Below are 13,779 nucleotides of genomic sequence, written 5' to 3'. Positions count from 1 at the left end.
AGGATTGAATCCATCTTCACAGAAGCTGCTGTTAAAGTTGATTTAACCTTGATGATTCCATTGTTATGATTAGAAAAAAAAGATAGTTAAATGAGTGTAACTTGAAACAGAGAGAGAAGGTTACATTTCTCTCTCTTGCTGACTAGGATATGGTGTGCTTCCTATTGTTGGTCTTATGGAATAAGAATAATAATAATTTGATTTACTGTTAAAGATATTTTATAGAATCATTCCTTTTTTTCTTATTACATCAATATGCATTACATAGCCCAAGTAAAACCAGTGATAAGTGATGGAGGCATAGAGTAAAGTTAGCGTTGTATTTCATGTTCTAAATAGCAGTACAGGAGCTAGTAAAGCTCTTCTGGCTAAACCCTCACAGGTCTGCTGATTCATAGCGTCTCGTTGCCCTTCTAACCTAAAATCCTTTCTCCTATTCCACTATTTTAAGCCCTGGATGTGGCACAACGTTCATATTGCACGACTCTATATTCTCCATTATAAGTACATTTGTCAGAAAATTAATTAATGAATTATTACGAGAGAGAAGAAAGAAAAAAAAAACATTATGTCTCCTAACCATCAGCATGTTAGCATTGTCATTGAGAGCATGTTATAATGCTGATGTTAGCATTTAGCTCAAATAAACTGCTGTGCCTTGTGTATAGCTGAAGGCAGTCATTCTGATACTCAAGACAGAACATAATAATAAAGTAAAAGTGTGTATCATGTTAATAAAAAATATTTATAATAATAATAATAATAATAATAATACTAATTATAATAATAATAATAATAATAATAATAATAATAATAATAATAATAATGATGATAATAATGATAATAATAATAATAATAATAATAATAATAATAATAATAATAATAATAATAAAACTTATATTAATCAAAATGTTAGGTGGGCCGAAAATCTACTGTTCATTTTAAGAGATGCTTTACGTGTGTATTTGGCATGCTTCTTCAGAGTGAATGATGTGTTAGTACAGCATTTCAAATGAAGTCAAATAAAAACCTCCCTGTTTTACGGGAAGTTGAAAGTCACTTGAACATTTTTACTCAGTGAATGAACTACAGCACGCGCAGCTCATAAGACACCAAGGCTCTGCTTACACGGTCTGTTACGTTCTCAATGATACACTGAACATTTTTACCACAGCGTACTGAGCGTAGTAGTTAATCCAAGTAGATACAACACAAAATGGCTTTGAGAGTCGATAAAGCAGCTCGGAGTGTCCTTTTTACATCCCAGCTGTTATCATTTCAGATGCTGAAGCAGAATCAACACGGATAGGTTTCCTTTGGCCTTGAAGCCTGCTCATCTCTCCTTGGGAGTGTGTGCGGGGATACATGCCCTGCGTTGCGAATCACATACTCTTTCTTTATTCTATTCTACATACTACATTCGACGATAAAAATAATCTAGTTAGGATGCTCTAGGCATACACTTGGGGCATACTTTTACTTATTTATTTCATCATAACATTGCGCCTTGATCATGCCTCTTGCTTTCATATCCGTCGCATCCCTGTTTGTTTTCATATGGAGGCTCCGTTGATGTGACGTCACTTCAGGTTCGCACTGGATTGTGGGTCAGAATCGCCCAAATAGGATGCTGTTTTCACACTAAACATTTTGGCTGGATGTAGTTGACATCCGGGTCTTTCTAACCATCCTAAATCTGGCCACAAGAATTGGGACATCCTAAATCTTTTTTCTACCATACTAAATTGTAGAAAGTATGTGAACGCAGGGATGGTCTTACCTTTATGCACCACTCTGAATGTTAACCCGTTAAACTGAAGATGGTTAAGAGAGAATGAAAGTTAGCTGATCCTAACTATAGTAGTTCACAGTAGTGTGCGATCAGGTCCATCATGCTAATCACTACAGCTCATTTTGCATAGATAAATGAAAAATCTTGTGTATTTTCAGAAATTAGTCAGAACCATTTTTTTAGTTATAGCAAGTTCAAATTTGCAAAAACGTGGTACTGTATATAGTATATTTATAATTTAATGTGAAATATTTGAACTGAAACAAAAAAACAAAAAGTTTAAGCTGGTATCTAAATCATTCAGTCCATTCACCCGGAGCTAAGTGACAGAAAGCCTGAGTCTCCCTGATGTAATTATCCGGATAATAAATAATTTTTAGTTGTGTGTTAAGCTGCGTGACCCGTGTAGGGCCCGCTGCATGGCTGCTTGCTGATTACAGTCCTGCAAACCAGCCTCTTTGGCTGTGATGAGCTAAACAATACCTCTGTTTACTCCCAGCTAAGTTTTAAATCCTGTGGGAAATGAAAAGGGGGCTGTTTGTCTAAAAGTGTCTGAAAGGGATTGTGTTGTTGTTGCTGTTGTAGAAAGGTGGTTGTTATGTAGGATGAAAACGGGCACTGGGGGATTTTTATACTACAAATTCAATCCTTGATTCTTTTCATACCATATTCAATATTCGATTTTAACCGTTTTTTTTTCAGACTTCAAATGATAGGAAATATTTCAAAATATATATATATTTTTTTTTCAAAATGACCAAACAATTGTGAATTTCCCTAAAAGGAATTCATTCCAAACCTAGTTTAAACCAAACTAAACCTTCTTACCTTTGAAGTAAAAAAGATGAATCCTCCTATTGGGATTAATAAAGTGCCAACCTTACTTTCACCAAACTTCACCTATTGAAATAATAAAATAAAATAAAATGTTGATCTATCCTTTTAAACAAAGATAAATGAATGAAGTTTCACTCTTTGTAAAAAAGAAAAGGCGGGTTGGGGGGCAGCGTAGTTACCCTAATTAAAGCATTTTTTATTTTATTTTTTACCAATGTCCTGACAAATTAATTCAAACCTCAAATTAAAATTGATTGACGGCCCAGCCCTTGGGTAAACGTGTGCTGGTAACTGACAGGTGTCTCTTTGTATCAGTTAGCTGATCACTCAGAGCTCCACTGTGTCGGTGAAGGAGCAGCAAGGCCAGGTGGGAAAACAAGAGGACAGCCTCACTCCTGAGCTGCAGCAGTGGGGAGGCTTGGCTTCAGATTGCTGCAGGCAGTGGCCCTATACAGCCACCTCTCTCTTTGACCGGCTCAATCACCCACACACAGCAGGCAGGTGAAGAAGACAGACCTTTCATCCATATCAATGCTGTGTCTTCAAAGCATACAGTGTGTAATATGATTGAATAGGAGGGGGAAGTGTGGTGTATAGTGAGAATTCTCACCTGCAGTTCTTAAATAACTGTGTGTGTACATTGCTGTAAACTTCACTGCTCCTGTACTGTAACCCCATCATCCACTTTTCATTGACCCTTTGAGGATTAACCTCTGCCTCTCAAGAAGCTGCACTCTACCCACATCACTTCTTTTTGAAGCTGACAGTGCATTACATGTTGTAAAGTTACAAGAGCTAAACCATCCTAGCCTCTTTCAACCAGCATTGAAAACTTTTCCGCATTCTGCCAGTTTTGATCATTATCATACAAAGTGGCTGGTCATTTAAATGTAAATATGTATGAATGAATTTATTGTAGCTGATTGGTGTTCATGAAGTTATGAGTTTCATCAAGGGGGAAATAATAGTTCAGAAAGAGGAAGGAATATCTGAGATAAAAAAAAATTTGAGAAATAGTGCGAGTAAAATTCTCTATTACCTTCTGCTGTTTGGAATTATGCTGTAAAAGTTTGGAAAAACTCTTGAACTTCTTCTGGGATTCATTTGTACTGTAAAAGGCAATAGGACACCGAACCAGCTAGTTTTAAACACGGTGCAGTCATTTTGTTGTGACTGCATTTGCACCTCTCTATCTCACAAGCACACTGTGGCATTATCAGAGAAGAAAGTGCTTTGTTGGCAGAAAAGAACATTGAAGCTTATGGTAGTGGAACAAAAGGCCCAAGCAGCTGATCTGGGAGCTGAAAAGGAAACTTAAGATGTATCTGCAGAGTAAGCAAGGACACGCCACGGAGGCTGAATCCATTAATCCACTCAGCATGGACTACACCGAGCTGATAGCCTCAGCCGCAGAGGAAAAATCTCTCTTTGATGTAAATGCTTCTGCGGGGATAGAGAGCGTGTTATTCTGTGATTGAAGTGGACTGAGTGGCAGATTTAAAACGCTATCATACGGGCCTTTTGCATTGCATTTAGAGAGGCAGATCAGTCTCTCATACACAGATGACCTGACACTATGGATGTGCTCTTGCACAGTTTAATAATGCATTGCAGTGGTTGGCTACTCCTTTTTTCAGTAGCAAGCGCTCAAAGGGGAACAAATGTTAAATTTTTGCACGGGACAAGATTAGGGAGATAATTACAGATTATTCTTAATCAATAGAACTACATGGTCGGTTTCATCTTTAGTCTTTGAGAAAAAAATCTTCTCAGAATTGTACAGAGAGAAATGTGTTTAGGCGTACATTGTACCCTGTTGGCCCTCTGACTCAGGCAAGCAGCAAGAAGACCTGAGCCCATCTCTCCCCTTCCAGTGACCCCCACTAATCTCATCAGAGGCAGCCCCCTATGCTAATCACTCCTCCCTGGAGACACCGGTCCGCACATGGCAACTACTGCAGGGTTTGGTGGAGTTTGAGTCTGGGTGAATGTTGCTGCTGCTGTGTGCCTTGAGCCAGCAGCCGGAGCAGATGTGGAACCCGCGGATGAGTCAATTGGGGAATAATTAAAGCAGCACAGGTTTGCTGCTCCCCCGAGGAGTGAACTGTTTCAAAGCCCTGTGCTCTGAGGGTCAGGCCTGGTTCTCCTCCAGATTGTCAACCTCCAGCTGAACTGTGTGCCAAGATAGGAGCCCACAAGTCGCCCTAATAGACATCAGTCCCTGGCTTGACGCCTCCCTGTGTTGAAAATGGGACAGGGGCTGGTTTACTTCCGTCACACGTCATGTCTCTGAGGTGTACCAAGACCACCATCTTTCATCTGCCTTCTCGCCTCTCTCTCTGTATCTCTCTCAAAACTGAAATCCTTTAATCAGACCTGAAAACTATGTTACTGCTGTTAATAGTATCTCTGTATCATCTTCAAACAGTATATATTACTATTGGAACCATCATGTCACCAAGCTTATCCAGTCCGGTTCTCTTAAGTGAAGAAATATTGCAAAAAAAATCTGCTGTATCTTGTCTCCTTCAGATCTGGATTAATTCATACATTGATTTTTCTCCCCGTATTGAATATTGTAGTTCCTCTCTACACATGCCTCAGTCCAGCTGCTCCACAGCGTTAATAACTAGTACAAAAAGCGGCGGTCGTGGCTCTCATATTACCCCAGTCCTTGCATCCTTCCATTGTCTTCCGGTGAAATTCAGGTTAGCTTCTCTTTCACACCTATCTTTTCCTATGGTCTGAATCAGTTGGTGAGGTGAACCAAAATGCAGCATCATAAGCCACATAAGAACGTTTTCTTCACTCATTGGTCAGATGTGTAGCAATACTGTAGTTCCTGAACTGCTCTACAATTGGTCAGAATTTCCGTGTTGGAAAACTACATAAAGAAACTACAGGAAGTAGACGGTCTTCCTCATCCCATAATGCAAAGCGTAGCTGGCTAGGGGAGCTCTTCTTCTCATTACATGGCTAAATACTTTTTTTAATCACTGTGTTATCTAGTCAGTCTTAAATAGTGCATATAGTGTCTCTTGCTAGTGTAGTTTTTGCAGAGCTCTCCATCTTAGAGATGGGGTGTTTGCAGTTCTTAATGCTATCGCATGCTATTCTTCAGCACCACGACCCGGCTCCAGCAGCCATTCCCTCCTCTGCTTTGGCCCTCTCTCCCTCCCTTATAGAGAATAAATCTGTCTCAACTACTAGCTGAAGCCGCACTCTCACTTGTACTGTATGCCTCAGCTCCCAAAGCGGCCATAGAAAAGTCAGCCAAGCAATTTACAGAAACTACTCAAACCCTAGCCTCACCCCTGTGTCTTTTTAATAAAGTCAGTTGAATGGTGGGCTGCTGGTGAATTCACCATATTAGAGAAAGCTGTTGTGTTGTGTGAAAATGTGCTAGTTTCCTCAATCCAGGTCTCAATCTGTAGTTGAGCACACAACACGTGGCAGCGAATAAGGAATTAAATGTGTGGGAACATTCGATCCCCCCATTTTAAACTTCAAAGGAGCCCACTGTGCATGATTATCCCCTCCTTATGTTCTATTACCATTCCTCAGACCTGTGCTGCTCATTGTGTATGCAGCCTCCATCCAGCTACCATCTTTTTTTTAAAGATTGAGAAAGTAAAGAAGTTGAGGCTACTTGTTTCCTGGCACCCCGAAAGGGAATACAACGTGCCTGGAATGAAGACAGCCGACCTTGGCAGAGATACAACACACAGTCTGCGTGCCAAAGAGCTTAAAAAACAACACACAAGCTTACAGCCATGCGGGGCGGACTGGGAAAAAGCAACACAGTTCGGTACGGCTGGGAAACGGTTCAGCATGGCACCGTAAACCTAGATCTGGCTTGTGTTTCCACTGCTGACAGCACCCTTAATTTGGTAGGCGGTGTCTATGCGTATATAGAGAATACACAGATAAGAGCCGATGAAGGGCACTGGCCACACTACTTACCTATGGTGACATCATAGCAGCAGGACACAGAGTAGCCCGCTTATTAATTCAATGGAGCAAAAATAATAATACAATTAAAAATGTTCTTTAACTATTTGCCGAGGTGATTACACACAACAGTGGGTCTCTCGCACAGAAATGATGATTCTGTTGAACAAATCGATGCACTGCACTGCAGTATGAAACTCCACTCTTTTTTAACTAAAGGCAAATATACAGTAGGTGCAGGTAGCAAGGCTCTCTTCTTTTGGTACTCTTCCAAACTTTGCGTGACAGTGGAAACGCAAACAAATGTGTGTCGAGCCGCGCCCAACCCGCTCACTGAAAGCGAGAGTGAAGACATACAGTGAGGTGTTAGGGTACATCCATAACAACCAACCTTGAGTTACTGTTTCTCTTTTCACAGTAAAAAAAGACAATTTTGAGAGATAGCCACCCGGGATGTTGTTTCATCTCATTTTTCCCCCCTACTCTCAGTGAAGGTCAGTTCCCCGGTGAATGCCACCAGGCAATCATGGCCACCGCCGGGCCAGAACCAATCATTAGAGCCTTTGTGCACAACACAGTGTGAGCTGGCATGTGAGAGGGAGACCGAGAGAGAGAGAGAGAGGGAGGACTAGATATGGAGAGAGAAATTTTGCTTTTTTAGAGAGGAAAGTGGTTCAGAGGAGACCAGGCGGGGCCCCACCCGACTGCTTTGCTCTCTGGCTCTTCCAGCTGTAATGGAATCCACTTAAACAAGCCCAAGATTTTTCTGAGACACAGAGGAAATTGGAGTGTGCTATTGCCTTTGTGTGTTTTCCCACTCTTATTACAGTAAGTCAGTGCCATTGATCTATCAATAGATCTTTAATTAGGCATGATACAAAAAATATTCCTGCGATGAAACAGCAGAACTTGAGACTTAAGAGACAGTGTTGGATGTTATACAAATCAATATTGGCTACAGAAAAAATGTAATTGCCTTACAGTCAAGCACAAATTGCAGTCTGTCTACATTTATAACTGCCAGGATTTATTGCAAAATTAAAAGTGCTCTCTTCAGCCTATCCTCTAGTAATAAATACAGGGCTGTATATCTGCAGTATTTACATTGACAGGACTTAATGTACAGATGGCCATCCATATGTTCTGTACTGAAAAGCTGCAATAAGAAACTGCAATATGTGTGCTGTATGCTCGCGAGGAGCATACAGCACACATTGTGTCTTTAGTATGAAGAGCTGCAGTTCTACCTGCTCTAATGGAACTCAATAAGTATTAATAGAATTTATTGTCCAACACTTCCCCATACATTCATTACAGTTGACAATGTATATAATGATATCATGAGTACATTTCATTCCTGACCAATAATCAAATGAAAACGTGAAACTGGTAAGGTACAGCTGTTCTTTAAAGGTGCACTTTCAGGGGAGGGGGATTTGATTACTACAACTACTACTACTTCTATTTGCAGAGCCAGCGGTTTACTAGACACATTTTTCTATACATGTAATCCTTAGTATTGAATAGTTGTTTCATCGTAAATCAAATTTAAATTATTTTGAGGCACCTTGAACCAAACGGAAGAATCGCAAATGCTTGTGAGAAAAAGTGGTGGCCCTTCTTGTTAGACAACAACAACAACATTGAAATAGTAACTTTTCATTTAGCTTTCAAACTTCAGTGCTCAAGGGATCCAATTGTGCTTTGAGCAAAGTTTGTTTATTCAGTTATGAGAATATACTTTATAAAATGTTCACTCTGATACAGCCAAAGTAACATAGTACACCTTTAAGCAAATAGAACAACAGAATCAACTTTTCCATCTTAGCCAAGCATAAAAATAGTTTGTATACATATATTTCAGCTCTTTAAGTATTTCTATATCACCAATGTCTTTCAAATTCATCGTCTTGGAACCATGGTTATCTGTGCCAAATGTCATGACAACCCATGCAATAGGCGCTGTTTAGATATTTCAGTCCAGAATAGTATGACATTGTCATCCATTGAGCCTCACTGCAAGCCGGGTTCAAGAAATTGTGATACATTGTAAATTGCACTTTGTACGCATATTGTTCTGGACATAGACATAGATACAGTCATAGTAGAACGTTAATGAAGATAGATTTTTTTCCTGCTAAATTCATCATGTTATTATAAACAGGAAATAGTTGACAATAATTCAATCTCCCAATTGATCCCAGCTCACAGGGGCTACAGCAGAGCATATTACAAATGATGTAATTTAGTCTCTTTTTATGGTCCTAATGGACAAAAAAACATTACAATCACAGTATGGATGGAGGCCTGGCAGTCCCCTCTCATTAGCCTAATGTAACATTAGATTCCTAATGGGATTTACAATTTTATTCTTTACACTGTGTGGCCACGGTGAACGCTGTGTTTTTAATGAATTAAGTGCGCGATCCATCGACTGTATGTTCTGAATGAGTCAGCTGTGTGCAGTGTGGGCTATCAGAGTGTTGCAGAGATCATGATGCTTGTATAGAAGTGACAGCAAGCAACCCTTCAGCATTAAGTGAAGCCGGGCAGTGCACATCTGCTTTGATGAGCCTTACGTTACGATACAGGGCTTGTTTTGTTGTATAAGGTGTGGTATCAGCAGAGCCTGCAGTGCACACACATACAACAGACAATAGGAAGCAACTATCTTCACCTGGGTGGACAAGACGGGAGCTGATAGACCTGTTATCGTTTTTTTTTTAGAGATTGTTTTTGGGAATTATTTATTTTTTTGGGGCATTTTCTCTTTACTAGACACATTTTGGAGAGACAGAATTGATATGGGGAAAAGAGGGGAAGACATGTTCTGAACTTACCCGGGTCGGATTCAAACCCGAGTCTGCTGCGATTTTGGGCATTTTCAAGCTTTATTGATAGTGCAGAGAGACAAAGATGAAATGGGGCAGAGAGGGGAATGACATCCAGATTCGATCCGGGTCTGCTGTGAAGAGGACTGAGCCTCTATGGGGGGACGACTAACTACTACACCATGAGCGCCCCTAAATGGCCCTATTATTACTAGAGGCAATGACTTTTATTGCTCTAAAATACAATATCAAATTTCCAGGTCCAGATGATCTCTTTGACTTGAAACAAGTGATGCTGCCGAAACACGGTGTGCGTGTGTGTGTGTGTGTGTGTGTGTGTGTGTGTATGATTGTCTGTGTGTCTGTGCGTGTGCAGCTGAATAACGTCACCTGGCATAAATGATTTATCACACGACGTGATTGTTGGGATGTGACAGTCTTACACGCCTTCGGCAATAATAGCAGACTAGGTTGACACCAGTATTATTAATACAGTATAGGTCCTGATAACCTTGTCGCGAGGACTCACACACAATGGACTGAGTGTTGCTCTGCTGTCTTATCAGCTCACTGACAAGTCTGCCTTTCTGCTCCCATTCTTTTTTTCATTGCACAATTAAACGCTTTAGTTGTCTTAATGTGAAAGAGAACAGCTTCTTCCCTCGTTCCCCCCCATCTCCTCTGGGGAACAAAGAGAATCACTGTGGTAGGATTCATTAGCATAGTGAGATGGCTTTATAATTACCCCATGCTTCAACACAGACGCAGGGGCTTGGGCCGTAGCTTTCGTATGGTCGGATCCACACCTGAGCAGGGGTGTATTTTTATGCTTCACATGCACTGACCGCCATTTCAATTAAAACAAACAGGAAGCAAGAACAGCATCCCATTGTTGACACCTTCTAACATTTCTGCTCAATTAGTGGAAAAACACTGTCATAATAATTGACATCCTTTTCAATCTTAGGTCAAATCAAAGGTCCTTTGTCTTGTTCTTGTCTTTTGTTAAAGAACTAGGGAGATGTTTTTTTTCTCTCCCTAGAAAGGTCTTCACAGAGGGATTGTGTGAGCGTGTGCACTTGAGAGATTGCTGTCACGGAATATATCAAGTGCTGATTTCCTGGTTTGATAGATTCAGAGCTGATGATGATGCCTCCTGCTGTGCTGCCACCTGTTCTGTCAGCCCAGAGCCGTGTGTCGCCATGCACAGACCCACAGGCGCCTCCTTACCAGCACAAGCACATCCCCATCAACCAGTCAAAAGACTTCTACAAAAACCAGCTCCGATATGAGAGAAAACCCCATCTGCCTACAATGGCAAACAAGCTGCTCACTCACTCACTCACTCACTCACAACCACCCAGATGGATATTATAAGGGACAAGATGACGACTGTAGTTCTGGAAGTAGTTTTGTTCCACCCGTGATGTATTCTACATATGACAGTGATGGAGTGTCTCAGTTGGGATATTTTTGTTGGCTTGAATGAAAAATGAAGCCATTAGACGCAAAGGGGAGGGGAGCTGTGCCGGGCAGCCGAGGCTCCGTGGACACGAAGAAAGGCCTTCCAGTTACGACACTGGTCCTAACCAGACAATCCATCTTAATTAGAGAGCCCAGTCCATGCAGCACTATACCAGAGGACTGTTTTCTTCAGTCAGTAAACCATCCGGAAAAAAATGAAAGGCAGAGCATGTCAAAAAACAGAGAATGCATTTAGAGGCGGCAATACATTGCATCAGTCAAGTTAAATTAAAGGTCACTTCTAATGCTAAATGCACTTTTTCATAGTTTTTCAGCATAGCTTTAGGTCCCCTTTGTGTCTAGAGACTCCAAAAGTATGAGAAAAAACAGCCCTCTCTCTTTTCCCCACCTTAACCTTTTCTGTCACATGATTCATTGGCACTCTGACATCTCCCAGTATCTGTGTACTAAAGCTGCTTAGCTGCTGTCTGCCACTCTCACCCTGCTTTGGCTCTCCTACTGCATGTTGGGTGTATGACCTTGGTTTACAGCCTCAACTTGGTCCAGGAGATAAGTCTACAGAAGGAATTTACCTCTCTCCCCCCTAACCTGCCTCTAGGTGCAACCGGCCTGATGACTCAGAGGTTGCTGCCAGAGCTGTCGCTAGCAATGCACATCTACATGTACTCAAAGTGTGTGTGTGTGTGTGTGTGTGTGTGTGTGTGTGTGTGTGTGTGTGTGTGTGTGTGTGTGTGTGTGTGTGGCAAAGGGTACTGCTCAGTTCAGGCTGCCTGTCCAGAGGTATTAACATCTCAGTTCATCTTACAGTGTGCATTATCAAGTCTCTCAATGTGTGTGGCTTACTGTTAGTGAGTGTTATTTGGACCAAATATGGGGGGGGGCTCTACGTGCTTTTCCGAAGTGAAGAATATCTTTATTTTCTATCATATTGGTCTAAATGTACGCCACTTGTGTAAGAATGATTCACTCTCCCTCCTGTTAACAGTGCATAGAGCTCAGTAATATATGGATGACATCCAAAATCCTCCCAAAAGAGTGATCTTGGAAAAAGACAGGATGTTAAATCATTAGCGGAATGAAATGAGACTAGTCTAAGACGTGCCAGAAAAGACTCTACTGCACTACATAGAAGTTTGGCTCACAATCTCTCTCCATTATCCATGTCTCCGTGCAGATTTCAGTGACCATGTACGATGCGGCCAGGGTGCCGTCTCCTAAGGATGGCGTGAACGGGTTGGCCCAGGCCTCGGTTCCCGGAGCTGGGGAGGGAACGGCCCCCGGATCGGGAGGACCGGGGCACACCGCCGCCCTACAAGCCAAGAGCGAGCAGGGCCAGCCGGGCACAGAAGAGGAGGAGGAGGAGGCCAGTATGGAGCCAGTCCTGGTGAAGAAACCACAGCGAGAGATTCTAGACCATGAGAGGAAGAGGAGGGTGGAGCTCAAATGCATGGAGCTCCAGGAGATGATGGAGGAGCAAGGGTGAGTACAACTATTGACATATAATACAATGGCATCAAACGTACCACCACACTTGTACAGTGCATACTAAAAAGCTATAGTGTGTAACTTATTCACCTAAATGAATGTCGGTTACATTCGAGCCAGTGCCAAATGAGTTGACACAAAGTTGATTAAGCCTACCAGCTCCACAAAACTCTCTCTGTATTTCTCAGAATGCCAGCGTGACAGACAAACTGACGCTGCTATAGCAGACAGCTGTGTCAGTGTCTTGATTCCTCTGTTGCATCGTCACTGTACGATCACATGCTCTATGATACTCTCTCCTCCATCTCTGTGAGTGACTCTCATCAGACCGCCTCCCATCTAAGTCATTAGAACCATTGTATTGTAATTATTTATTTCAAAGTACTGGCGTTGGCAGCTGTATCTATATTTGTTATTGTCTCAAGCCCTCATTAATACACAGACACTGCTACATCTGTTTTCCTCTGCTGACTTCCGACAGTTGCGCTTGAAGCACCAGACTGTGAAATATTTCTTTTTAAAATCTTTGGTGACACAGTTTAGAGAGAGATTGATGAACGCGTCTTGGAAAACGTTGGGGAAAAAAGTAAGAAAGTTGAAGGAAGAGGATAGGAACCGGCTATGCTTGAAACCAAATATTTACCAAGCACAGCGCTCAACAGGTGAGCGTTGCACTCCAGTTGCACTTGGGATTCGACGTCAAGTGTCATTACCGCTTTGAGTGAAAGAGTAGTTTGTTTATCTTTACTTTGCAATTGAGTAACCGGGTTGGCTGTTTGGAGCACAGCACCATGAAAGCATTCTCTGTGTAGTAGAGGCATTGACATTGACAGGTGTGTAGCTTAAGGGCTGCTTCACAAGCTGCACCCTGACATAACACATAAACATTTGAAATCTGTTACCTGCTGCCACAATTCATTTTTTTCGTGGCAATATCGCAAAGACACTGTGTAGTAAACATAAGGCGTTGTGGTGAATATAAGCTCTATCCATTTCTCGCAGCATGGAAAGAATATGGGTTCAGAACCAATGCGTTATCAGAAGTTGTGTGATAGCTGGCATCACATCATGACCAATACTGTTTTCATGTGATGATTGTATTATGATCATTTGTGGCGAACATGGTGATAATGATTTGAAACTAATGTGTCATCCATTTTAATCATATTATGTGGAAGGATGGTTTTAAACTGAAGGAAAAAAATCACCAAATATCCTTTTAATATTAGGTGGAGGACTCTACAGGGACCATTTGGCAGAGAACCTGGGTGCTTCCTGCTCGGCCGGCTGCCCAATTTGACATAATTGGCAATGTTCACAATCAGCTAGCCAGGGAAAGATCATGTCCTCGTTAACTAGGCACATGTTAAGGAGAAGGGAGTGGGTGATCCTTGCTAC

The 13,779-nt window shown here is 41.6% G+C and overlaps 3 protein-coding genes across 3 annotated transcripts in view; all 3 read left to right on the top strand.

Moving 5' to 3' along the window:
- mlxipl (MLX interacting protein like) overlaps positions 1–7,163 on the top strand; it is a gene marked incomplete at both ends in the record, with an annotated part of 64,710 nt that extends 57,547 nt beyond the window's left edge. The window contains one exon of the mRNA XM_080041505.1: positions 7,070–7,163. Within this exon, the coding sequence (XP_079897631.1) occupies positions 7,070–7,163 (94 nt within the window). The remainder of the gene's footprint in view (positions 1–7,069) is intronic.
- Positions 1–13,779, top strand: part of atp2a3 (ATPase sarcoplasmic/endoplasmic reticulum Ca2+ transporting 3) — a 333,837-nt gene that overhangs the window by 246,343 nt on the left and 73,715 nt on the right. The gene's annotated exons all lie outside the window — the stretch shown is intronic.
- srrm3 (serine/arginine repetitive matrix 3) overlaps positions 12,083–13,779 on the top strand; it is a gene marked incomplete at both ends in the record, with an annotated part of 53,027 nt that continues 51,330 nt past the window's right edge. Inside the window, one exon of the mRNA XM_080040490.1 lies at positions 12,083–12,375. Within this exon, the coding sequence (XP_079896616.1) occupies positions 12,083–12,375 (293 nt within the window). The remainder of the gene's footprint in view (positions 12,376–13,779) is intronic.

The sequence above is a fragment of the Ammodytes marinus genome, assembly GCF_949987685.1.
Source record: "Ammodytes marinus genome assembly, chromosome: 14".
In the NCBI taxonomy this organism is placed as follows: domain Eukaryota; kingdom Metazoa; phylum Chordata; class Actinopteri; order Uranoscopiformes; family Ammodytidae; genus Ammodytes; species Ammodytes marinus.
Note: the sequence above shows the minus strand (reverse complement) of the source record. Positions and strands in the feature narration are given on the sequence as shown.